The following is a 27939-nucleotide window of genomic DNA, read 5'->3' as shown; positions in this document are numbered from 1 at the left end:
AGGACTTTGGACTGTTCACTTTGCTTATCGAATAACAAGTTATCTATCGCCTATTATATTATACGAATGCTAGAATGTTTTCTTCAGCTGGAGGCAATTTAAAATATCTGAAGTTAATCGACCGCAAATTAAAATATTCTGGACATTCCAAGAGATTTGCAGGTACTCTTTGAAGTATATAAAACCAAGATGGCTGACAGTGGAACGTAGTATGTGTACCAACCATGTTAGGGTTAGGCCAAACTTTTATTCTAATTTTCCTTATTTAGTTCTATTACTAGTTCGGGGACTAGCCAAGTGACTACCGTAGTAATTGTACCTGGGATTATGGCCTAACTTTGACGTGGTACACATACTACGTTCCAGTGTTCGTCAACTTGGTTCACATACATCGATTTGCAGGGTCCGAATTTCACCAACTAAAACCACCAAAACACATATTGACAAAAATTAACGCCTTTCAGTTTTTCCAACTCCTCGCTTTCCGGTGAAAAGATGTTTCGGTCTCTTCTCATGGATATGTCGATCAGATTCCCCGGCTTTGCCCATCTGAATCATCTTACGCTGTGATATCTTCGCAAGTTTGCGAGCTTTCTCTCTCATCTGAAAATTATAAAGAAATTTTGTTAAATACATCTTCTCAAGAGCATTGGTTCCCATCCATGGAAGGTCAAAATCAAACATTTTACTATATTCGAAATATATTCTGCGAAATATTTCTGGAAAATCAGAAAGGAAGCTGATAGAATTGACCACTAAAACACTGGCGCTGTTTTGGAGGAAAAAGTTCCAGCCGGTGACAGTCATTGGGAAAAAAACGAAATCCACGGATTTGGTCATTTTCGATTTCGATCAATCGATTGTTTCACTTACACATATTTCTGAATTGCTGAGATTTGACATCCGAGAAAATGAACGAGTTTGATTTTTTTTAATATTGAATGACTTAATAATTTAGTTTCGAAATAGACCAGAAAGACTTGGTTATTGAGGATAGAATTTACATATTTATCCCGGGGGAGAGGAAAGCCGATAAGACGGCTTATCCATATGGCGAACCACGGCCTCTCGTCCGGTTACCATTCCAAGTCGGGTATGGGATTAGTTTTACTGTATTGTTTGTTTTCGGAAGCATGGACTTGGTGGTGGAGGAAGCCGTAACCGACCAGCGGTTACGTGAACCACCCAACGACGGCAAGGAGTCCAGCAATCCTCTCGCACATAACCATCCCTGTATGGGATTCGAACCTGCGAACCCACGCAGAGTAGTTAGAGGTGCGGTGGCGAGCGTATTCCTAATGCTTAGCCCGTTGAGCCACACCGCCGCGCCAGGGTGACCGAGAAGTTTCGCCCGATTATAAAGTCTTTATAATCAAATGATATTTTTTTTTTAATTATAAAAAGATTAATGGTCAGCCTGTATGTAATTGGATGTTTGAATGTTGGATGTTATAGTCCCCATTTATCAAACCACAAAATTTATTCACGGGCGAAACTTTTTGGACACCCTGTCATCATGTTTAGATGTAAGAATATGCTTGCAAGCCTTTGATTACAGCGTGCGGATTTCCTTGTTTCACCACCCAATTACTGGACAACTAATCCCATACTGAGCCCGTTAATCCAGATCAAAAATATATTTAATAAATGCCCAGGACAATAACCAAAGTAACTCCCAAGACATATTAACAGTAACGAGCCCCCAAGTATAGAGAGCACATGGTCGCTTCACCTTCACAGCTGGTTGGTCATGATTTGTTATCTGTGAATGATGACATCACAGGTCATGCTCAGCCATCTGGGAAAATGCTAGTTGGCAGAAATACAGTAAGTCCTCGACTTACGACGCTGTTCGGTTCTTGATACGCGGTGTAACCCGAATTTCAGTGTAAGTCGGAACATTATACTGTACAGTACATAAATACTCTATACATATCGTACTGTATTGTAAAGTATAGCACAAAATGTACAAATAATGCAAAATAGTAGTTTATTAGAAAAACAGAAAACAAGTCCATATCAACAATCGTAATAGTTCGCAATCGTCCACCTCATTTACAAACCAATGAGCCCAATGCACTAATTTTCTTGATCACAATGATCCAGTTTAAGGGCTTCGATATCACAGTATTATCTTTTATATTTTTATGGAGTGCGTTCGTAACCTCGAAACAGCGTAAGTCGGGATCGCCGTAACCCGAGGACTTACAGTACAATAAAGATGCAGTTAACAAAACCTGTACTGGCAACCTATGAGGCCAAATAACTAGTCTTACCACAGGATCTCTGATTCCGCTCTCGTCTCTATTTCTTGATTGACTTCTAACTCTTGAGTTTGCGCGAGCTACTGAAGTATCCATCGCTGAAGGATCTCTCTTTCTCTTCAGGTTGCGAGTCTTGCTACGAGATCGGAAGTGACCCTGTAACAAAATGTGCAGGCTCAGTGGTTGGAGTCTGTAATATCCAGTGATTGACTGAAGACTGTGGACAGTAATGAAACATTACCTATAGCGTAATTTCTCACACATTATCCGCACCTGAATATATTGTGCAAAACAGATCTCCCCTAACATATTCAAACCTACGATCGGCCCAAGAAATCAGCACAAGTAGCTTCTAGCCTGATTTAAACAAGTTTTGAATGCACGCAGTAGGGTACATCAGTCCTATTAATAATCATATGGTGGTTAACATATCCACAGGTCCAAACTATCTGTTTTCATCGCACCATTACCTCTCTCAGGAGAAATACAAAAATTGAGGGGGAAATAATTAACTTTGTTCTCACCTGTTTTCTTCCCCTCAATTCCACCCCCAATTCACCCATTTCATTCTCTAAATCAGTTGGTTTCTTGTTCACTGATGTCGTTCGACGAGTGACTTGAGGTTTTTGAATCTAGAAAAATAATGTCACATGAAACACAATAATACAAGGGTGTCCATAAAGTCTCTTTACAATTACAATTTTGTAAAAGTCACTTGATGTTTTTGAATCTAGAAAAATATAATATATATGAAATCTAATAATACAAAACCCAATAAAAACAAGAGAGAGAAGTCTTTGGATAGGGGTCGGATCATGAAATGGTTAAAAGCAATTAATTTAATATTCTGAATACATTTTGAAACAAGAGCAATTCTCAAACATATGGACATGGAGGTCGCGTATTTGCACCGAATTTGCTAGAAGGATCGGCGTATAAGCATGATAAAATAAATTGTTTCTATAAGCTTAAAAAAGTGTTCATAAGAATAAAAATTGAACAGCAAAATTTGGGTCAATTAGTGCAGAATTTCCCAAACATTTTGGGCCGAGACCCTGTTTGTGAAACACTGAATTACCGCGTCCCATACACGTCAAGAGAAATTTGAAAATAAATATAATATTAAAAAAATGGATAGCCTTCTAGCGGCTTTTTCCATCTGAAAATTTGAAATTGATTGGTACATTAGTTGCAGAAAAGGCCTATTCTCGCTAAAAATAACAACCTTGCAAGGCAATCCATGTGCATACTTTGTGTCCAATAACATTTTAAAAAATTTTAAATAAATATGACAACAAAAATCACCTCAACAACAGGAATTTAACAAAATGTTTTAAATGCACACTTCCATGTTCAATAACATTCTAATAAAAAATACAAAACGATTTAACTACCTTTCTTTTCTCGTGGCTCTCCAACATCCTGATTTTCTTCTTCTCTCGTATTTTTGCAGCGAGTTGACGAATTTCTTTGGTTTCTTCATCATCGGACTCCTAAAATTAGAAAAAAATATTTTGAATTTTTTTTTAAAAAAACTATACAGTTTATAGCCATCTAAATTTGAATACTGTGAAAAAAACAATGTTAAAAATACAATTCACTAATTTTAGGCTATTTATTTGGTTTCTGCGAGACTAACTACTTATCCTTCTTCTAGGCTTTTGTGCCGGCGGATCCGTATGCAAGGATGCAAGAGTAAAGATAACGATTCTAGGTTCCTGTAACGTTTTCTCTGAGGAAGAGTCAAATTTGTTCTATCGCAAGAAAAGCAGTTGCATGTATATTTAATGTCTGAAGAAGTCTAACCCGGTCAGCCAAACGTTACAGAAATATATTTGTGTTAGTAGGATACGTGAGATAGTTACAGAGATATATTTGTGTTAGTAGGATACGTGAGATAGTTACAGAGATATATTTGTGTTAGTAGGATATGTGAGATAGTTACAGAGATATATTTGTGTTAGTAGGATATGTGAGATAGTTACAGAGATATATTTGTGTTAGTAGGATATGTGAGATAGTTATTCTCACTCTTGCTACAGCATCCGTGTATTATATACATATGGCTCCACTTGCACAAAAGATAAAAAAGGATAAGTCGTTCATCCCGCAGAAACCAAATAAATAGCGTAAAATTAGTGAATTGCATACAAAATGGTAAATTTTTGGTGTTCCATAAAGGCGTGTACCAATATGGGAGTAAATAATTTTGTCCGCCTATTTTACATCAAGTTGTGTAAAGAAACTGAAACCTTTGGGCAGGGGAATATTCACTTGGCTTACACAGACAGCCTGAATTTGTGATAAAACGGAAATAAGAAAAATCGGATGGAAATTATGGTCAAACCCTAACCTGGTACACATATTACGTTACGGTGACCGCTATCTTGGTTCACATACTTCGGAAGTAACGGAAATCTGAATAAAATTATTGCCTAACCCTAACCTGGTACACACACTACAGGAGTACCCAAATGAGAAACTCATCCTCAGAAAACATCTCTCACCTCATCATCATCATAGAATCCTGCTTCTTCCTTCTCTTCCTCTTCTTTTTCCAAGGATTTTAACTTATCCATGATATCTGGATCGATATAGTCAGCAATATTATGGCCTTGCCAGATCTCAGGTAACGTATCATGCTTCTCATCTGGGTTCTTGAGGTCCCACCATTCTGAAAGAAAAGTAAAATGTTTTTATATATAACGTCTTTTGCCTTGAACTGTCCCAGTCCCAACTAGGTAAGGAAATTATAAGGATGATTTAAAAACAGTATTAAAGTGATAACAGGAATTACATAACAATATCACTGTCACAAACCCCATATCCCTCACGCAACCCATGAATGGGCAATGTTAAGCCAAAAAGATTCAGTTATTTCAAAAACAGTAGCCTTTCAAACATAAGTGGCTGTAACAACGAAGCATTTTTGAAATGAAAACACTGTATATATTAAATATCCCTCAGTAGAGGTTACGCGAGACTAACTCCTTGCTCCTTGCTCAATGTCTTTGCGCTAGTGTATTCGTATGCGTATAATGCAAGGAATAAAAATATCATACTATGCAATTCATGAGTTTTGCTGGCACACTAACACAAATGTATTTCTGTAACGTTTCGACCGACGAAAATCAGACTTCTCTGACAAGCAGTTTGCAACAATCAATGGGGATTAGGAGTTACTCGCGTTAACTCTACTGAAAACGGTTGTGCCTAACGCTTTTTATTCGATTCTTGGGTTTCGACAATCCACTACTATTGTCGTAAACTGCTTGTCCGAGGAAGTGTGATTTTGGTCAGATGAAACGTTACAGAAATACATTGTGTTAGTGTGCAACAGGACTCTTGGACTACTTATATAAAATGACTCCCAATTTCTTACTCTGGTTGCAATATTAGAACAGAAATGATTAAACAAACCAACTAACTTTGCAAATCAATCACATATTCATCATCCATTTCAATTTCAATATCTCGTTCAGTTTTTCTTGTTGTTATGACATCATCAGCATCCATGGCAACCACTTCTTCACCTAGCAACGGGTCGACTTCCTGTCCTCTTGCAGCTGCAGCTCGCTTAGCTAGAATTTTGGCAGGAATGCACGGAGGTCTTGCCTGAAAATACAGAAAAAACAAGAATGCATAATTCTGTATTTATCTAAAGAAGAGAGCTGATAAACCACATGACTGACTTTTTTGAGAATGCGACTCCAATTCCAAACACTCTACAGATCTGTCTTTAACAAAGAGGGAGAGAGGAAATCTATATAAATAGAGACAGAAGAGAAACCATGGTTAGCCGTATGGGTACTCTCGAAGTATGTGAACCAAGATGGCGGACACCGGAACATAATATGTCTACCAGGTTAGCGTTAGGCCATAATTTCAGGTACAAATACTAGCCCTAACCTGGAACACATACTATGTTCTGGTGTCTGCCATCTTAGTTCACATACTTCGAGAGTACCCATACGGCTAACAATGGTTTCTCTTCTGGGTGCCAGATCATGTCAGGTAAGGGAATAGTTAACTAGTTATCTGTTTCAGACCATTAGACTTGGTGGTGGAGGAAGCCATAACCGATTAGCAGTCGCAAGAACCACTCTACAGGTGACATGTACACACAAAAAGTTACATTTTTTAAATGAATTTCATTTACAGTATTACAAAAGCAAAACGATAAGTACACAAGGCAAAAGTAAGAGGCGTGAGAGGCACGTCAGCGAACCGAGTACGCAAGAAAACGTGAAGTTTGTTAACGTTCCCATAACATGAATCTCTGTGGCAATCTAAAATACAAATTACACAGACTACGATCATAATCTAACAAGCCTATTTTGAATAATAAAAGCAGAAATTCAAAACAGCATCAGGCGGGACAGATTGAATCACTCAATTTTTGGCATAGTTTGTCCATGTCAGGGCTTCATGCATATCTATATATATTCTCTCAATCTATAGATGTTTCAGATGCTAGGAGGAGGAAGCCATAATCGACCAACAGTTGCAACCGCCCTACAGCACATATGTTAGGCTTTCCTTTCTTCCTCTTTGTTAAAAACAGAGCTGTGGAGTGTTTCCACTGTGGTTAGAGTCGCATGCTCAAAAAAGTCAAAATTCTAAATTTCCCGAGAGCATATCCCAGACTTTCAGAGTTGATAAAAAAGTCAACTCTTTTTTACTGAAACTCAACAAGCATGCAGTTTACACCGCGTTACTACTTCAGCCTATTGAAATATACATGCATATGTCGTAAGTTTTTGGTATAAAAATTCGATTTTCTCTATAGCCGGAACCCAAATTTATTATAACCAGTTTTTCGTAACTTAGAATCGGAAGAAATAGAAATAACATAATTTATTTTCATGAAATAGCAAGAACATTTGCGAGCTCTCGTTAGAATAAAGGCTTACGGTGCTCCCGAACTATGCGAACCAAGATGGCGGACATCGCAATGTAATATGTGTACTAGGTTAGGGTTAGGCCATAATTTTAGGTATAAATACTACGGGAGGCTCTTGGCTAGTCTTCGAACTGATAATAAGACTAAAATAAGGAAAATTGGAAAAAAATTATCGCCTAACCCTAACCTGTTACGTTCCGATGTCCGCCATCTTGGTTCGCATACTTCGGGAGCCACAGGCTTACTTCAATTATTTATTATCCTGGTACCAGGATTATCCAAGCCTGAATTTCCCCCGTCTCGGCTTTGAAAAAATGCAGAAAATTATCTTACCTTGTCATCTCTAGGTGTCGGTTGAGCAACTCTCAATCTGTTCAATATATTTCCAACCTTTTTTCCTCTCATTTTTGCATCCACACGATGGAGCAATAATTTATCGCAAGCATCTTCCCTCAATTCCATGATTCCAACACCAGAAACTAGACAGATGAATAGGATTTAGTTATTTATATATTTATCCAGAGGGAGAGCGAAGGGAATAAAACTGCTCAATCATATGGCGAACCACGACCTTTCGTCCGTTACCAGTCGATGTCAGGTATTGGATTAGTAAGCCAGTTATTTGATTTCAGATGCATGGGCCTCCCAGAACCAAACGAATATCCAAACACATAAAGTTGGTAAATCAATACACATACCTGTATATAATTCTCCATTTCAGGGAGAATTCGGGATAACTCGATTTTAAAATTTCACCTCTTATAGTCAGACAAAACCTGTTTTAGTTATTACATAGCATAGAAGTGAATATTATCCATACAGCGAATTTTCCGGACACGGAAATGAATAAAGTTGAAATCTACCTGTGCTTGTCCAGAACACAGGGACTCCATCCTTCTCAATATCTTCAAATATCTTTTTTCGATCTTCATCCAAATCTTCTTTACTAATGATGTCAGTCTTGTTTGCCATCACGTACAAAGGCTGAAAGTAGAGAAAGTAGAATATTGAAAAAAAAAAGTGAGAGAATAGAATATATACTATTCATGATCACTCGATTCGAAAGCGTGCTTTTTCACAGCTCTTCCTTTCGGTTCATGTGCTTATTTATCGCTTTGCTTTTGTAATATTGTAAATAAAATTGTTTTCAAAAATCTAACTTTTTATGGCACACTTATATGAACCGTCAGTCCAGGTAAGCAAAATTGTTGTCCCCTGGTCAAAAAAACGTGCCCAGCCCTGATATAGGGTGATGGTTTGACTTACAAAGGTTCTTTTACAATCTTAAAAATATTTTTTTATACAAAAAGAGGGAAAGCCACAAATGAAAAGTGATTAAATGACCTAATAAAAAACATTGAGTTTGGTAACAGTCCTTTTCAACGAATAAAATGACAAAACCTGCTTTGGATATGATATATTCGTATTTATCCAGGGGAAATAAAGCTTAATCATTCGGCGAACCATGGCTTGTGATACAATGATGTGGTCCAAGTGTGGCATGGGGGTAGTTAAGCAGTTATTGCTCAAAATGCATGGACTATTGAAGTGGAGAGAACCGTAACTGACCAGTGGTTGCATTAACCACCCAACAATAGTGAGTAGTTCAGCAATCTTCTTGCACATATTTATCTCAGACGGGTTCAACTATGCAAACCTTGACAGAAAAACGAGACCGAAGACTTATCGATCGAAAAGTTAAGGGATCCCCAAAACAGCGCTCTTACTCCATAGTGACACCTTGTGTCCCATCACTAATTAATTGACAACTCGCTAATTATGCTACATAATTCATCCAAAATCAATAGGATTCTGGTCCGAGATAAGATGAATGCACATGCAAAATCTGGAGCAGATTCAATCTCGCTTTCGTGAGATATCGCATGCATCTAACAGACAGACAGACAAACAGACAAATACCTATCAACATACTTACCGATTAAAATCGATAAGTAATTAGTGGTGCAATGGCAAGCATGTTCCTTATGCTTATCACAATGTATCAACTGTCAAGCCGCCCTGAAAGCTGACCTCGATTTTGAACAATATTACCCCAATAAATCTATGTTTTGCATATCAGTTGTTGCCTTTAACTTTGTTCAAAGATGAATCTTATTTATTTCTACCTCATACGTGCAACATGGTTTTCAATTTTCTCCTAAATTAGAACTATCCTGCAGAAAAGTCAGAATACTATTATCTACAAAAAAGTAGTTTTTAGTTGTTACTAAAACTTGTTGAAAACTGCTTACAATTTATAAATTTAGAACCTTAAGATCATACATTATAAAACCTCACCTTATTAGCAAAGAGGGGTTTAATATTATTGAAAAGTTGCAATTGTGCCTCTAGTGGTTGACCACATTGTTCCGAGATATCCATGACGTAAATGACTGCGGAACGTAGATGAGCAAGAGCGGTTATCGACAACATTTCAATTGTGTTGCGCTCCTCTAGTGGATGATCTAGGATTCCTGGAGTGTCAATGACCTGGAAGAATCATAATTTATATTATTAAAATTTTTTCACTATTTCGCTATGAAAGGGGTCGTCGTACAAGCCTGCCAACTGACTCACAATAAATTCAGTAGACAATGTTGAACTGGAACTATCCTGCTAGTTTCAAGATAATTGAAATCATCCTTCAAATTGTCCTTCTTTAATGCAAAATGTGAACTTAGATATACAGGGTGTCAAAGTTCATTTACAATTTCAATTGTGTTATGATGTCAGTTCTCAATGTATCTTAACCAGGTTTGTTGTTTTTCATTAAGTAAATGTTCAAGTATTCTTACTCTATTCACTACATCTGTGATGAATTCCCTCTGCAATTTTAAAAAATTGCCAGACTTTATGGACACCCTCTATATTATAAATAAACTAAATGCTAACTATGTCCGCATCTTTGGTTACAGATCCTGAGTTGGGCCGATGATCAATATCTCACCTAGTGTGACCGGGTTAATTGAGTAGGCGATGCCGGACCAAAATAATTTGGGTCTACAGAACAGTATATTCTGGCTGCTTTGCCAGAAAATTTATTTAAAAAAAAACAATGATTTAAAAAAAAAAAAAAAAAAACTAACCTGCCATCTCAAGTATTTATAATCCATGTGTCCAACGAATAATGATTTGGTAGTGAATGCGTATGGTTGCACGTCAACTTCTGCTCTGGTTAACTGTACAAAAAAATATCAAAATTAAAATATCATTTTTTTAATACTTAAAATGTTTTTACAGAAATTTGGCAATGATATATTTTCAGTCAAAATACTTCAAGCGTATGGTTATCAGAAAAAAATGCCCGCCTGGTGAATCGACTTTGGTTTCAAAAGCATATAATAAAATGAACATCATCTCAATCTACATAAAACAAGGTGGATTATGCTTGTTACAATACGGTTCTCAATTTATTGAAACCCAAAATAAAAGAGGATTCAGGTACTTTGTTCGCGCCTACTAGATATCCAGTTTAAGCACTGTCCAATTCACCTAATGCTGACATGTTTAGGGTTGTGCCAGCCAAGAAATCAAGGTAACAAACAGGTTATGTATTAATCAGTGATTATCAAACTTTTCAAGCCGTGCCCCCATTTTTGAATTTGTCATTCTCATGCCCCACCTCAATAATAACACGCTATCAAAAAGCTTCAAATAACAGATACTCCAATAGTACGACAGAAAAATATTTTTCCAAAAAACATGTTAAAAATATGTGGATGGAATCCTTATCTCTAAACAATAAAGAAATGTAGGCTATATTTCCAAACAAAAGGGGGCAATATTATTTCTAACAAGTATTTTTATTTTCAATTAGCTTCACGGCATCTCAAAACCATATATATCGTTTCAATAAAAAAATTCCATGAGTTGGCGTGGCAGCGTTAAGCCGATGGATTTGAATTTTGATGGCATACCCAGCTAGTAATCTCAGGTTTAAATCTGACAACCACAACCTCACCAAAGTTTTCATGCGTTCTTACCTAGAAGCAGATGCCTGTACAAATTCAGAATGAAAATGCTTGGGTAAAAATATGAGGGCGCACCAGAAGTATGTGTTCCAATATGGAGGTAACTAATTTAGTTACCCCATTTTACATAAGTTGTGTAGATGGACTGAAACCTATGGGCAGGAGGTATATTCATTTAGCTAACACAGACAGTCCCCGAACTAGTAATAGAACTAAAATAAGGATAATGTGAATAAAATTATGGCCCAATTCTAACCTGGTACACATACTACGGGAGTATGAGTAGTTTTTGAGAAAATCACACAATACAAAAGCCAGCCATTAACGTGATCCACCTCCCTAAATTAAATTCGATTTCCCAACATTTGGAAAACAATTAATCAGTGAATCAATTAGCTTCTCGCCCCTTCAAAAAATCGTCTACGCCGCATCATTTGAGAACCTCTTTCAGTGGCTACTTTTACAAGTCTTAGTTCAGACTAACAGGCGTGCAAGTTTAGGAAAATTACATAAAAAAAATGTTCTTGCACAAGTTTTTGCAGAGGGGCATTATTAATAAAGTGACCAAACCTTATTAATTAAACTCGATTTCCCAACATTTGGAAATCCACTGATGAGTAAAGTCCTTGTATTTGGATCAATGCTTGGTAAACGAGACATGTGTTGTCGAACTTCCTCCAAATATTCCAGACTTTGTTTTTGTCGTTTCATTATTGTGCACATCCTACCAAGCGCTGCTCTTTTCAGTTGTTTGCATCGATATAATGAATCGCCATATTTCATTAGTCGACCGTAATCACGACCAACACTGTAATATTGAATAATATAGTGATTGATACCAGAGCTAAGATCTAAAGCCCGAGCTGACCCGAAATTCAGGGCCGGTTTGGGCCTGAAATGTCAATCATTACGTTCTGGTCGGGTTCGGTGGGGCTACTCTATCGCCGACTTTTTTTTTAAAATGAGGCGTTTCGGCCGTGTTGTGGCTACGAGAAATCGTGGTCTGCAAAAAACAGAAGTTGCCTCATCAACACGACACATACTTTACAAAACTCTTGCGATGACAATTCAATGAAATCCTAAATAAAATATGAAATTTTGGGTTTGCTTCGGGCTCGGGCCTGCAAATCCAGTTAATTAGTCGAGTTCGGGTCGGGCTGAAATTTTTGGGCCAGATCTTACCTCTAATAACTACGTATGAATAGTGTCATGTGGTAGGCACAGTGGACCAAAGTTGGCTGATCGGGGCCAAAATTGGAAGGTATAAAGGATATTCGAGGGCCAAAAGAGTGGAGCACCTGCAAGGGCCCGATGCTGGTATGTATAAATAGGATACAGGTATAATTGAACATGCCAAAACTGTCATATTGATTATTGACCTAACAATTGGCCAATGGCGGTATCTAAAACGAAAAAAGAAAAAACAAAGTTTTGAACTATTTTGAAATGAATCAAATATTCGAATACATTCAAATTGTGTTAATTTTATGAACAATATTTGTGTGTTACGAAAGTAGAAAACAATAAGCCTCGTGTCAAAACTAAATTTAATCGCAATATCAACAAATTTCGTGAACTATTTTTGAGTGAAACAATATAAAAATTTGGTTTTAGTTCGGTTGTGGTAGCATCAGGCAGGCCAGATTGAATAACCCACCAGGCCGGATTTGACACGAGGGCCGCCGGAGTTTGTCCAGTGTCCACAAGTGCAGTTTTAAGCACCTTGTGGCGTCTGAAGATGCCGCAAAACCATTGCAAGATTTCCAAACCATGGCCGCTAAGGTCAGGCCAGGGCAGCTGACTTTTTAGCTGCCACAGTCCCCGAACGAAGGGCGTGAGGTGGTGTATCACAACAGAAAATTGAAAACCATGGTTGGTAAAATTGTGTGAACCCAGGGATGTAGGCTGTAATGGCGGGACTGCCCCTGATGATGACACACTTTGGGTAAGTTAGAACATTTTCCGGTGCTCTCGAAGTATGCGAACCAAGATGGCGGACATCGGAACGTAACATGGGTAACAGGTTAGGGTTAGGCGATAATTTTTTTCCAATTTTCCTTATTTTAGTCCAATTATCAGTTCGAAGACTAGCCAAGAGCCTCCCGTATTATTTATACCTAAAATTATGGCCTAACCCTAACCTAGTACACATATTACATTCCGATGTCCGCCATCTTGGTTCGCATACTTCGGGAGCCCCCATTTTCCGTATGGATACAGTTTTTGATTAATTTGAGGTATGGCTAGGTTTAAGTAAATATAGAGTAATAGCGCCATAAAACCATGGCGAAAAACGCCGCGGTTTGTTTTGGCGGGAGCTGCCATGAAGTGGTAAGAATTGCGCCTCAATGTCCATGTCAGTTTTAGAGCCAACGTTCTTACTTGTCAATAAGATGTTTGGCAGTGTTGATTTGTCCGAGAGCAAGTTTGTAATGGTCCTTGTCATAGAGAACGTTCATTAGATCTGCATAAAATGGATGGACATCCTGAAAAAAAAAATTAAGAGATGAATAAAGGTAATATTTAGTCTGTATCAACTTTGCAGTTGCCACAAGGATGCTTAAATGGGATAGTATTAAAATGATAAATGAGAATACCATAATCCAGAGACGGGCGATTACTTTTTTGAGTGGACCATTTACAGATAACAGACTTGGTCACTGGGCAGGACACTCAAAACTCAACATGGACCTATAAAAAAATGTTATTTACAAATAAAAACCTATGAAAAAAAAGTTTATTTACAAATACCAAACAACAAGCGAAGCAAGTGGCGCCTTATATTTAGGTGCAGATAATACATTGGAATTACAGTCTATATTTTAGCCGATGATTCGTTATTTTTTTCGAAACTTTTAACGCAAAATTATATACGATATCTATAAAAACTTTTGACAAATTTTGGGTTATGTTGAACCAGTTAAAAAGATCAACCAAAGCATTTAATCAAAAATTATACTAGTTGGAAATGAAGCGTGTTTCAAAATATACTTCTATTCTGCTCTGAATAACATCCTGAAATTAATTATATTCAATATTTTAAATTCTAGATTTTAAGAATAGCTTGGGCGCTCCAAAAGTATGTGTACTAATATGAAGGTAACTAATTTTTTTCGCCTACTTCACATCAAGTTGTGCGAAGGGACTGAAACCTATTGGCAGGGGATATTCACTTTGCTAACACAGATTTTTCCTGAATTCGTAAGGAGAATCGGAACCTAACCTGGTACTTATACTACGGTGCCATAGCTTGAATAATTCTATCAAAAAATAATCATTCTGAGCGAAGCGTCTTAAAATAATGAATCACTCAATTTTATCCATCCCTGTATCAATATTCAAAATTAATAATAATAAAAATACCTCAAGTTTAGGAAACTCTGTAAGAATCAGACTCAATCTATCATGGTAGTTCTGTTGAGTGTATCGAACTTTCCGTAAATAAAACGCTCGTATTCTGGAGATCGGATAACTTTTATGAACTACAGTTGGAGTTTTTCTCTGTGTCTTTGATAATGTGATGTCAATGAAGTCCTGTGAAAATAAGTAAGGAAAGATTAGTAAAGAAATTGAGAATGAGTTTAGCTTGAGAGTACAGAGTAACCTAAAAATGATCCAATGTCATTTAGAAACTATTCTGTAGAGAACGTAACTTTTGTGCAAAGTGTCATGCACAAACAGAAGTTCCAGTGTTCCAAAGAATCCAATGGTGAAGTTTTTAGATTGCTCTTACTTTCAGTTTATTGCGCAAAACTGGTTTGCCGATTTATGCCGCTATGGAGGCCTATACTGTCATGTAAAGAGGGAGTTTGCTCTCACTATTATAATTAATTAATGTCTTTCAATGCGAGGGTTATTCTTGAAATATCATACTGAACTATTCCCATATTCTATACTTACTTTCGATGATGGCACCACTGTGATCTTTTTGAAATTATACAGAGCCATTTTTAATTTTATGCTGAAAAAAACAAAGAAATTGTATTACATGCTTCATAGAGACAATATGCCTAAGGCAGAGTAGACTATATTTGGCTAAACGCTAAAACTGTGAAATGAGCGTCTCTTTCCGTACCATCATAAGACATGTAAAAGGTTTTTGCGTTCTTGGCAAAAAGTGCAAAAACATAACAGAATACCGTACGGGTAGGTAGTTTTGCAGTGACAAATTGAATAGGATTAAAATAGGTTTTACATACCTATCCCGGGGGGAAGGAAAGTATAAGACGGCCTAACCATATGGCGAACCACGGCCTCGTGTCCGATTCCCATTCCATGTCTGGTATGGGATTAGTTAGTTATTTGACAAATTGTTTTTTAGAAGCATGGACTTCAGGACTGGTGGAGGAAGCCCTAATCGATCAGCGGTTACGTGAACCCCCAACGACGGCGAGGAGTCCAGCAATCCTCTCACACATAACCGTCCATGCATGGAATTTGAACCTGCAAACCCGCGCAGAGTAATCAGAGGTCTGGCGAGCGTATTTCTAACGCTTAGCATAATGGAGTCTCATGTTGTTTCGTACCTAACATACTTCTAGAGGGCGTAGCATAACAATTTTTTCATGTTTCGATCCTAACCCCCACATGCTGACATGACTACACAATCCAAAAATTATGTCACTATGACGTAATAGCTGAATAGAGCTCTTCAAACTATACGAATTGTCATTCAAAGCACGCAGACGAGCACCCGAAATCAAACAGCTATTTCTCTTGTTTTCTCGTCGCGACGATCTCAATATGAGAGAGCTCGATGACGTTAGTTCTCTATCGTCGGCAACGATGCTATTTCGGGTGATCGTACGTATATTTGGCAAGCTCTATGACGTGCTTGTGATGTTGTAGTCTACTGACGTAAGCTTTGGACGGCCAGATTTCAGATTGGGGTTAGGATTGACATATTAAAAAATGGTCATGCTACGCCCACTAGAAGTGAGTTAGGTACAAAACTACAAGAGAATTGTATGATGAGCCACACTGCCGCTACTAACCAACATCAAATTATATTCCAGGAATAGGCCGTGGTACAGTCAGACAGTGGTAAGATTGACCATGGTAAGATTGTTGACCGAAAAAAACGTCGGCACTGGTAACTGGGCTAAGTCGTACCTACCGGTAACGTTAAGTCATTTTAGCATTCAGGCCAGACTGCCAGAAGTACGGTAGACTGTAAGTATACCAGTAAGTATATTTCGATTTTTCCGCAAAAAAAATCATACACAAAACACAAACAATGAACACACATTGACACAGAAGATTGGGAAAATCGGGGAAACCTTTATAAAGGTTTAACACAAGTAAATATACATGCGCCAGTTTACCCACAGCACACAAACAACTATTCAAAATAAAAAGACAAAACTTGTGTAACATAAACACTCGGTGGGTCTCAATTAATAAGGCTGAAAAGTAGCCAGATAGGCCAGTAAGGAATGGCTGAATTTAGATTCCCGTTCACGATGAAAAACTTATATCTGTTCACACTCGGATACACTAAGCTCACTCAATTTCCAGTTTTCGAAAATATAGAAATAGCATAGCAAAACCTGAAACTCGGGCCTAAAAACCTAACACGCGGAACACAGATCGCCGAATCGATTGCGTAATCAGTACCTATTCATGTGTGACATTGTGGAATTTAGGATGGGAATGTAGATCTCATCATGGGATCTACATTTATCCCGATGGAGTGGAAAGCCGATAAAAAGACGAAATCATATAATATAGCTAAAGTGTTTTTTAACTTTATTTTAAGTGATGCTCGCCTTTTAGGTATCTCTACATTTCGTTTGTCTGTCTACTTTTTGTGCCGTTTTGTTTTTATGTCAGAGTAGCCTACTGAAATAGGGTAGGATAGGAGGGGATTTACATATTTATCCCGGGGAGAAAAAAGCCGATAAGACGGCTTAATTATAGGACGAACCACGGCCTCTCGTCCGGTTACCAGTCCAGGTCGACTATGGGATTAGTTAGCCAGTTATTTGTTTTCGGAAGCATGGACTTGATGGTGGAGGAAGCCGGTTAATGTAAATGTAAATAAATGATTGATTGATCGAGCGAAGCATGGCCTATCGTCCTGTTACTAGTCCATGTCGAATATGTAAGCAGTTGGCCAGATGTTTGTTCTCGGAAGCATGGACTTGATGGTGGGGGAGATCGTAACCGATAGAGCGGCGGAGAGTCCAGCAATTAATCCTCTCGCACATAATTACCCTACGTGGATTCGAACCTGCGAACCCACGTAGGGTAATTAGAGGTGCGGTGGCGAAGCGTGTTTTTCTTACGCAGGGTTTCCTAACCCGAGTCCGCGGTCTCAAATGAGTCCGCGAAGCGTTTGAATGAGTCCGCAACGAGCCAGAAATTCACTGCTGGTCGCAAACGTCTTTGCGAAACTAACTATCAGACAAGTTACGATTTACATTAGAATTTACATAAAACATAAATGTCAAGTTTATTCACATAACATTTCGAGTCAATAATTACTGGTTAATGAGTATATTCAACTATTAGTACCAGGTGACGAAAACACCTTCCAACGTAAACACGAGTCTGCTCACGCTTCGATAGAGTTCGCGAGTTGGAACAACGAGGAATCATTCTTTTTTGGTAGGTGTCAATGGTGGCAACGCAAATTTTCTAAATTGAAAAGCGGCAATACAAAACACTAAAAATAAAACGGATAACACCATCAGTTTTGTTTTATGATTATCCGCGACCGATTAAAAACGCTTTTTTGAACATTGCAAATCGCCAAATTTCGGGTGCTACCGTGGTATACGTACCAGGGCATTTACCTCAGGATTCTTTGCCTTAGTCTCCACATTGGTACATACAGTACTGGAGCGCCGTAAGTGTTGTACGACCTACGAACAGCTCAGATTTGTCGAATTCACAAAAATACAAATCAAAACAAAATATAATCGGGCACTTTACCATATTAATATTTTCTGATTAGTATTGTTTTTATTTCGTCAACACAATTGCATATTAAAATCATCACAATTAACTTAATAGTAAAGCAAGGTGATGAATATGTATTTTTGATTTACTAATAAACTTTAAATATAATTTAAGTGCTAAATCAAGTTGTACTATCTGGAACTTTACAGCAGAAAGTATAATTTTTCTAACGGCGATAACAAATTCGCGAGATCGCAAAAACTACGTATCAAAACTAAATATAATCGGGCAATATATTCTCACATTATTATGTTCGCAGATTGCCGTGGCATTTTAAAGAAGTAATGTTTTCATCTTGTCGTAAGTCGACGCAACGGCGAGTTACCACCATGAACACAATAAATTAGAATAGAAAGACATTTTAAATTCTCGTCGTCGTCATGGACTGAATATTGTGCGACAGAAACCGCCATTACACACTAAAAAGTCGGCTCTTTTAACGAACGCGTAAATGCGCGAATTTCCGAATTTTATGTTATGTTCGGTTTTATTGCTTCTTCACAAAGAGTACGGTTGCAATAAATGCTCCTTAAGTTCGCAAAGGTTTTCGCCAGTGAGAAAACAGTCCGCGACCAAGAAAGGCTGGGAAACGCTGTTCTAACGCTTAGCACGATGCACACATTTCAGATGCATGGACTCGTTTCGGGTTTACGACAGCGGGGTGGACTCGTTTCGGGTTTACATAGGATGATATTTTCATATTTATCTCGCGGAAAGGAGGCCAGGGTAAGACAGCTTCGTTACGTGTTCGATAGATAACATATTCAATAATGAAATGAGGAGAACGAATTGTAAAACATACGTTTGCATCTAGCGTTATTTTAATTGAAAAAAAATTGAAAGGTTTACCGCCATTTGTATCAAATTTCCGCTAATTTCTATATATTGTCTTATTCAAGTGAAATATAATTTCAATGTTAGTGAATGGCACAATAAAATTATCGGCAACATACAATACAATAATTAAAATTGCTTCGAAACATCTTGACAATACTGAATACATCTGAAAAACACTTTCAAAATAATTGAATAGAAGAATAAAATTATCGGCAATACAATGAACATGTCTCAACAGAATTGAATAGGACGGATTCCGGTTCTGCATATGCTAGACTATAGTCTAGACCAGACATGAGCAAAGTACAGCCCGCGGGCCAAATCCGGCCCGTTGGGTAATTCAATAGGGCCGCCTGATGCTGCCACAACCAAACTAAAACCAAATTTCGAAATAGCTCAAGGAATTTGTTGAGATCGCGATCCAATTGAGTTTTGTCACGAGGCTCATTATTTTTTACTTATTAAGTACTTACTTACCTAAGTTTTACTTAAGTATGGTCTTGTGTATACATCCCGTCTTCAATGTTGATATTCACTAACTCCTGTGTTTTTGCTTTTACGAGACGAATAAACATACATACATACAAACACTGTAAATATTTTTCGTAACGTGTAACTTTTACGTCACACTTACATGGCCAGCCAGTCTAGGTGGCCCCTGGTCCAAAAACCGTGAAATTTCCGCTTTTTGTTGTTTTTATGTCCTGGCGTTAAAATACACGTGAAAGCGCATGCAAATTTTTAGACGTTCTAAATGAAAAGCATTATCAAAACATAGCATCGATATTTTAAAATAATATATATATATGTATAGGCGGAATCTAGTTCGAACAGGATATTGCTAGTTTTTTTTAAATATCAATTTCCATACCCGACTTGGGTAACAGGGCATTCAAATGGAGATTGGCATCATAAATCCAAGCCTATTCCTAATCAGCTGTCTATATGTCCGCCCAATATCCCCCACAATATTTTAGACCTTATATCCACCCCATTAGACCGCCACTGTTTATATTCTATAGTTCTACAAAATGGACCAGTATCACAACTAAGTTGCCATTTGCAGAGCAAAGAACTTTCAACTAGGATGGGATTATGCATATTATTTAGTCGAATAAGACGGCTTAATCTTATATCAAACCACGGCTTCTTGTCCGGTTACCAGACCATGCCGGGTATGGGATTAGTTAGTCCGTTATTTTTCAGGTGCATGGACTTGTTTGATGGTAGAGGAAGCCGTAACCGACCAGCGGTGACGTGAACCACCCTACGTCGACGGGGAGTTCAGCAATTGTTACCCACCGCGGAATTGGAATCTGCGAACCCACGCAGTGGATCAAAGGTGCGTTGGTGAGCGCAGTGGCGTAGCAAGGCTCTCGTGAAACCCCCCCCCCCCCCCCCCCCCCCCCCCGCAAAAATATTTTGTGGAAATGACCCTAAAAACTCTTGAACATAAGCTAAAACAACGCTTTTTTATTTTGTCAAAAAGCATAACATGTCGCTATTAAAAGGCAATGGTAACCTAAAATTTGCCGTTTATCTTGGTTACTTTAATTTTTTCATACGTGCTTCCTCTTCTGCCCTTTTTCTGCGTTTCTGTGCGCCACTGAGAGGTTTTGCTCTCGACACCATTCTGACAGCCTTCGTAATTTTGCCGGTGCGATCAAACCACGACACGCCGAAAATCGAGGACTCCCTGGCATTGTTACGTAAGTTTGAGTTTAAATGCACCGGTCCAATATTAAAACATATATCAATTTGATTATTCATCTCCTGACTTTAAACGCGTTAGCGCTTATACCAAATTTTCTTCCATGATTGTCGTTTTAGCACAATATGTAAAACATACGTTTGTATCTAGCATTATCTTAATTAGAAAAATTGAAAGCGTTGCCGCCATTTGTATCTAATTTCCGCTAATTTCTATATATTGTCACTTTCAATTGAAATAATATATATATCAATGTAAGTGAATTAAACAATAAAATATCGGTAACATATAAAACAAGAATTAAAATTGCTTTGGCACATCTTGACAATAGTGGATACATCTGAACATCACTTCCTATGTAATTGAATGAAAGAATAAAATTATCGGCAATACAATGTCTTAAAAGAATTGAATAGGACAGATTCCGGTTCTGCATATGCTAGACCAGAGCCTAGACCAGTGCTCCGCAACCGGTGTGCCGCGAGACGATGCCAGGTGTGCCGCACAGGAATTGCAACTTTTCTCCTCTTTTTACGATTTTTTTTTATCCTTCGTTAATTTTACGTTAGTCTACTACTCTACTCTACTAACGTAAAGTTAACCTGCTTTTACGTTAGCTTGAGCGACACCAATTCAAATTCCTGACTCCCCCACTGTGCATTTGTGACGTAACAAGGAATAGGCCTATATGTCAAGCAGATATATTGTAAAGCATATTGTCGATGCTGAAACATAGCACGTGTAGTCGTGTAGTAATCGAATATAAATAAAACTTGAGCTACGAAAGAATTACCCCTGCGTATTCGAGAAAATTTCTTTGAAGTAAGTAACGACAGAACGCTAAGACTGAAATTCAGCGAAATTCCACTTGATGTGTTTTGGATTTCAATAAAAGAAGAATATAATGGCATTTCCAATGCAGCTAATGAAATATTGCCCCAGTTTTGCACAACTTATGTGTGCGAACAAAGCTTTTCCTCTTTATTAATGATCAAATACAATAAACGATCCTGTATGAAAAATGATGTTGACGGCAAACTTCGAGTTGCTCTTTCACGTATTTTGCTCATTAAAAACAACCACAAATCTCTCATTGAAATATTAACATAAAACAAAGTTACACAGTTTCGTTTCTTGTGGTGTGCCGTCGAATTTGGCAAGATTTATAAGTGTGCCGCAAGTTAAAAAAGGTTGTGGAGCACTGGTCTAGACCAGACATGAGCAAAGTACGACCCGCGGGCCAAATCCGGCCCATTGGTTGATTCAATCTGGCCCGCTTGATGCTGCCACAACCAAACTAAAACCAAATTTCGATGTTTTAGTTGAAAATAGCTCAAGGGAATTTTTGAAATTGCAATTAAACTTAGTTTTGGCACGAGGCCTATTATTTTTCAAGTTTGCTTTGTAACACTTTGTAACACTCTTTACTTCACAATTACACAACCCGCCAGTCTAGATGGGAAAAATGTTTGGTTCCTGGTTCGAAACCATGCCCATCAGTTAACTGAGTTGCCATTTGTAAACAACGAGCTTTTAAGTAGGATAGGATTTACATATTTATCCCGGGGGAAAGAAAAGCCTATAAGACGGCTTGATAGTATGGCGAACCACGGCCTCTCGCCCGGTTACCATTCCATGTCGGGTATGGGATTAGTTATTTGTTTTCAGTTGCATGGACTTGATGGTGGGGGAAACCGTAACCCACCAGCGGTGACGTGAACCACACTACGGCGGCGAGGAATTCAGCAATCTCGCACATAATTATCCACCGCGGAATTATAACCTGTGAACCCACGAAAATATATATAAATTTGTTTTTTCATCTCCGGCCTATAAACGCGTTAGCGCTTTTACCCAACTCTTATTTATGATTGACGTCTTAGCATGGTACAATAAAAATTGAATGCATTGTAATGTAACACATATGGAATTGAATTCTATAGATTTCATTTTCAACATTCACTATTTAATTCAACAATAGTAAGCAATCGGAGACGAAGATGATATCATACTTGTGTTCTCCTATTGTACTACAACACCTTATTCACCTTACAATAGAAGAATACATTTCCAATTTTCCTGTTGAAAATCCATAAAATGTGAGAGCATGAGACACTTGGCATCAACTCAGAGAAGAAGTATCAAGAAACGAAAGACCGTTACAAAGGTAAACGTACCGGTATGTGAATCTTCTCTCTGTCGAATAAAATTTTACTAGATTAAAAAGATCCACTGCCCACTTCAGCAAACCAAAATGACTATACTGTAGGCGGGGACGTGGCAAACTTTTGGTTGCTCCTATAGTGTGTGTACCAGGTTAGGGTTAGGCCAGCGGTTCCCAAAAGGTGCGCCGCGACGCACTAGTGCGCCGTGACGGTTTGCTAGGAGCGCCGCGAAAATTAACAGAATTGTGATAAACATAACTGAAATATGATCGAATATTCTACAAGATGTATTTATTTGAAATGTTTAATTGTTTCTTCTTCCGAATGCTATATGAATCAACAAATTCATTTCACTTTTCTATGTCGTTTACTTATTGTTACTTAATGTCTGCCTCTATTGTTACGTAACAATATAGGTAACCACTATTTGCTGGAATTTCGTGATCTGCAGTCCATTTATCTGCTGAATCGAGTTTAGCGAACATGAGTGATTTTTTAGCATTTCAAATAATATTGCATAGACCCATATGTGTACTAACTTCAAAAGGCATAAAGCACGCATTAACGATCACAAAATTGAGTTTTGTTTGAAGGCAGAATTTTTGTCGTGTAAGTGCGCCGTGAGTTTTATCCTTGGTTTAATGGCGCACATACTTCAAGAGCTCCAATTGTTTTTAGTTTAAAAAAATAACATGCAGTATTTATATTAATTATAGATGTTGGGTAAAAAACCCTGAACACCCAATCGAGTCAAAGACTGGTCGAAGTCACACTGGCGACTAGTTTTATTTAAACTCGAATCAGTTTTAGTCTCACATGAGTGTTGACTCGTGTCCGAGTCGATATTGTGCCAACCCAACATTGGGGTCTTGTGAAGTGAACGCCGTAACAGCTTAAATACTGCCAAACAAAAACGTGATGTGAGAATACAACCCAAATCTTCATTTTTCAAAATAAAAGTTCGTCTTGCGCGAACGCAATTCCCAATTTGAATTTAATTTCCTAAAGTTGAGTGGGTTCGATTTGAACGAGTTTTTCATGAATTTCTTTATGCGTCATACAGATTTTTTGGCGCTCCCATAGTATGTGTATCAAAATGGTGCACAACCTGATAACCCTAACTGGGTACACATACTATGTTCAGGTTGTGCGACATCTTTGTGCAGATACTACGGGAGCACCGACTTTTTTAATTACATTAAAATTTCACATTGTATTTTGTCTGGCGTTATTTAAGCAGTTACGGCATTCACTTCGCCAGACCACAATACCCAATATTATATCCGTCCCTTCTATTTTAACTTTCAGAAAACAAAAACAACAAGATGAAAATTGCCTTCATACTCGTTGTGTTCTTGTCCCTTGCATTTGTGGATGACTCAAATGCTTGGGGATTTATTAGAAAAGGTATCAAAAAGGCTCTCCACGTGGTAAAAAAAATTAAGCCGCATGTGGGAACCGCCATTAAGTAAGTATCACATTTTTATTTTTTTTGTGAATTTTATATCTTTTGCTCATGTAAGGCATCTGTAATTGACTATTGAGGTAAATTATCTCCGAAGTGAAAATCTTCGAATTCAGTCGCAATTCTTGTGGTAGTGATCGGAGTCCAAATTGTCAAAAAAAAAAAAACATAATAAATTGATTAAGCCTTCTCAACAGACAATTCAGTTGTAAATTTCTTCATACTTACTTCATAGCCGCGGTTTGCAGTCTCGGAGTAAACTTGCAAAAAAAAGAAAATTTTATTGATGCTTGAATATGTGATAACGGAACGAGAATTGGTGTTGTCGAAAAGGTCGCTTCCTCCACAACTAAGTGACCAATCAATTTTAAATTTTTAGTAACTAAAGGTGGAAAAAGTATAGATTGTCCATAAAGTTTTAAAAAATTTTAAAATTGCAAAGAGAATTTATTGATACCATAAATTGTTTTGGTCCTCACAGATGTATTGAATGAAGTGAAAAACTTGAATATTTACTGAATAAAAACAACAAACCTGGTCAAGATATATTGAGAACTGACTTAATAGCAAAATTGAAAAGGGACTTTACGGACACCCCGTAGTCTAGCCTTTTACCTCCACAATTAGCTTCAACTTACTGGTTTTATATATTTGACCATGTGGCGTCGTCACGTGGCATTACGACTGATACGCCCCCCATATCTTCGACTAAATCGATGCTCAGTTAAATAAGTCGTTGTAGCTTAATAAAGTTCATTTTTTACACAGGTGTGCAAAAGCAGTAGCCGGATTGGTCGGAGATCAAGATTTAAAGGAATTGAGGAGAATCAAAGCTATGGTAAGCTGAACATGAGGCATGGGATATGCTATTACTATGGCTGGGCATTTCGAATCGAATAGTAAAAATTCGAATTCGACGGGAATTACGAATTGCCGCCATCTGAGGGGAATCCCTCAATTTTTTATATTCATATCGTATTTTTAACATGCAATTCTGAGATGTGATTCTTCTCTTCCAAGTGAGTTATTGGTGGAACATGTTTTTACTGTGTGTCGTGTTGACACTCAGAGAGCTGTCTGAAATATAGATTACGTGTTCCCACTAATTTATGTGTCTTAAGAACCCATCACAATAAAAAGTACTCCCGTAGTATGTGAACCAAGATGGCGAACACCGTAACGTAGTATGTGTACCAGGTTAGGCCATAATTTTCCTTATTTTAGTTCTATTACGAGTTCGGCGACTAGCCAGCTAACTCCCGTAGTATTTGTACCTGAAATTATCAGTAACCTGGTACTGATAATACGGTCCGGTGTCCGCCATCTTGGTTCACATGCTACGGGAGTGCCGATTAAAATAGTCGATGCAACTACATATCTTCTCATGTATTCGAAATTTTCTTTAAAAAAAATATTCGATTCGATTCTGAAATCGTCAGATATTCGAAAATTCCCAGCCCTATTCATCACCCAATTAATTAGAGCTTCCTCCACCATCAAGTTCATGTAACAATTAAATAACTGATTGACTAATCTCATACCCGACATAAATTAGTAATAAGAGGTTCGCCATATCAATAATCCGTCTTATCGGCTTTCCTCTCTCCCGAGATAAATATGAATATGATATCCTGTTCAACTTACGCGTACCGAGTATCGTGGTCTTTCCTGCGTTCCCATTAACTCACTACGAAATGCCATTAAAGTAAGCCAACCCGAATTTTCGGCGCTCCAGAAGTATGTATACCAATATTGTGGTAACTAATTTTTTCGCTTTTTTACATCAAGTTTGTGTAAAGGGACGGAAGCCTATGGGCAGGGGTATATTTACTTGGCTAACGAAGACAGTCACCGAACTCGCAATAGAACTAAAATAAGAAAAATCGGAATAAAATTATGACCTAAGCCTAACCTGGTACATATACTACGGGAGTAACGAATTCTCTTCTAAACCGATTTAAATTATACACGAAACAATTCAATGTTCCCATTGTACTCACTTAGTGTTCCCTTTTTCTTCAAGGACGAAGCGGAATACCAGCTTGTGAGATCACTATTAGCTGACGAAATCGCCTCCCAGAAAGGAGAGAATGCTGAAATGATCGAGAAAGGACTGGATGCGATTGTGGACATGTCGGAAGGTAAATGGTTGGACCTATGTTCCCATTTTTGTTTATTATATTGATGGAAGACTTGTACCGACTGTCATATAAAGGTGTGCCCGTAGAATATAAACATCAACACGATTGATTTCGGGTAGAACTGATAGAAGGGGAAATATTGGATCAATAGCTCCAACTTTATTGATTTTCACTGCAACCGAAATGTCAAAAAATTGTTAAACGAAATGTACCGAATTTTTAATAATGTGTCTGTAAATTATAAAACCAACAATAAATCAGAGTAAAATATCGGCGCCAAGTCGACTATCTCTACATAGGCGTAGCCCAAGGTAGAGCCTCCCCCTTTAAGTTTAGGCTGTTGATGAGCGCTAGATGCTTCCAGTCACTACTTTCCGGTTTTCTTATTGGCCCTTTCTGTTGCCTTGGTTTGATTTCACATTCCCGCAATTTTTGGTATAGTTTCTTTGATAAGTAACCCCCTCTCCTCCTCCAAAAAACAGACGTTTACTGGCTTGTTATTAATAATCCTTTCATTAAATGAACCAAACGATATAGATTAAAATGTAGGCTTATGCACCTCGGATAACTTTGACAGCGAAGTAAGTCTTTAATGCGATTGTTAAAGATTTTGTTGGATAACAGTGTCTACTTTTATCTGGCTGTTCACCCCACCCAAATCCCCCCCAATCCAATTTCGGACTGATTACGCTCTTATTAATTTCTATTTATAAGTAATGGAAATTGGGCCATTAGTTGCCGAGAAAACAGATTTTTCAAAGCTGCAACAATAACGAAAAATACGATCATATGCTACTTCGTGCCCATAAGCTGCCAAGTTGTCGTCAAATTAACTAATGCCTGACCCTGACATTCAAATGGGCTCTTTTAATATGCCAGCGATTTTTGATTTTCCATAACTTATTTGTTTTCATTTACAGGACAATTCCAACAACTCATGGCTGATCAGAGAAACGAGAATTACGAAGTCGAGCTGTTCCAGTAGGCAATGTACTAATTGCCGGAACGACCACAAAGACCGAACATTACATTTTATTGCTTTTTTTTATTTACAACAGAAACTTGCACAAATAAAATCCAAAAAAATTGTGGCGCCATAATATGCGAGTATTATTCTAAGCTAGTTTTGGATTAGTTGAGAACCTGACAAAAATGGGCGTGATGTGGGTGTGGCGACCTAGTGGTTAATGCGCCGGACCTGGCTATGTCAATATCACAGGTTAAAGACCTCCATGTTTAGGCTTACCATATACCAGAAGCAAGAAAACGGTACAGTGCTGATTGGACAAGTTAATCTCGTTTCCATCCTTTAATAATAGTTTTAACTCTTTCATACAATTGTGGGTAGATTTTGGGCATCAAAATTAGCTGTAAATCTTATTAAAATATCCTTTATTGGTCTCAGCTTAAGTTATTGGAAAATTCATTTTGTTTCCGGCATTTTGAAATTTTAATAACAGTAGGTCTACAGTTGGGTGTTAAATCGACGTATGGTTCATACTTTATATCATTACTATGA

The 27939-nt window shown here is 37.8% G+C and overlaps 2 protein-coding genes across 2 annotated transcripts; one reads left to right on the top strand and one right to left on the bottom strand.

Annotated features, from left to right (window-relative positions):
- Nucleotides 1–440: 440 nt before the first annotated feature.
- On the bottom strand, nucleotides 441–15107 carry LOC120342976 (GTP-binding protein 4-like). Its single transcript, XM_039412036.2, has 14 exons — nucleotides 15039–15107; nucleotides 14502–14672; nucleotides 13521–13624; nucleotides 11709–11946; nucleotides 10254–10346; nucleotides 9466–9657; nucleotides 8031–8151; nucleotides 7501–7646; nucleotides 5693–5879; nucleotides 4772–4938; nucleotides 3659–3757; nucleotides 2789–2896; nucleotides 2277–2420; nucleotides 441–603 (listed from the first exon to the last, which is right to left on the bottom strand). Exons 1-14 carry the CDS (start codon nucleotides 15084–15086, stop codon nucleotides 451–453), a joined length of 1971 nt encoding a protein of 656 aa, XP_039267970.2. The 5' UTR covers nucleotides 15087–15107; the 3' UTR covers nucleotides 441–450.
- Nucleotides 15108–22754: 7647 nt separating this feature from the next.
- LOC120343063 (uncharacterized) lies at nucleotides 22755–27520 on the top strand. The gene is made up of 5 exons (XM_039412140.2): nucleotides 22755–22816; nucleotides 24123–24282; nucleotides 25048–25117; nucleotides 26303–26420; nucleotides 27341–27520. Exons 2-5 carry the CDS (start codon nucleotides 24140–24142, stop codon nucleotides 27403–27405), a joined length of 396 nt encoding a protein of 131 aa, XP_039268074.2. The 5' UTR covers nucleotides 22755–22816; nucleotides 24123–24139; the 3' UTR covers nucleotides 27406–27520.
- The last annotated feature ends 419 nt before the right edge of the window (nucleotides 27521–27939 follow it).

The sequence above is a fragment of the Styela clava genome, chromosome 3, assembly GCF_964204865.1.
Source record: "Styela clava chromosome 3, kaStyClav1.hap1.2, whole genome shotgun sequence".
NCBI classification, from domain to species: Eukaryota; Metazoa; Chordata; class Ascidiacea; order Stolidobranchia; family Styelidae; genus Styela; species Styela clava.
The sequence above is the reverse complement of the archived record's forward strand: the minus strand, read 5'-3'. Positions and strand labels throughout refer to the sequence as shown.

What these genes read in the sequence shown, in the direction of transcription:
- LOC120343063 (XM_039412140.2), top strand. Translation starts at nt 24,140, where the DNA reads ATGAAAATTGCCTTCATACTCGTTGTGTTCTTGTCCCTTGCATTTGTG. An exon ending in CATGTGGGAACCGCCATTAA is followed by an intron (nt 24,283 to 25,047) that starts GTAAGTATCACA and finishes TTTTTTACACAG; the next exon opens with GTGTGCAAAAGCAGTAGCCG. An exon ending in GATTGTGGACATGTCGGAAG is followed by an intron (nt 26,421 to 27,340) that starts GTAAATGGTTGG and finishes TTTCATTTACAG; the next exon opens with GACAATTCCAACAACTCATG.
- LOC120342976 (XM_039412036.2), bottom strand. Translation starts at nt 15,086, where the DNA reads ATGGCTCTGTATAATTTCAAAAAGATCACAGTGGTGCCATCATCGAAA. An exon ending in TGTGTTCTGGACAAGCACAG is followed by an intron (nt 7,647 to 8,030) that starts GTAGATTTCAAC and finishes TCATCTGTCTAG; the next exon opens with TTTCTGGTGTTGGAATCATG. An exon ending in GCGGAATCAGAGATCCTGTG is followed by an intron (nt 604 to 2,276) that starts GTAAGACTAGTT and finishes TATAATTTTCAG; the next exon opens with ATGAGAGAGAAAGCTCGCAA.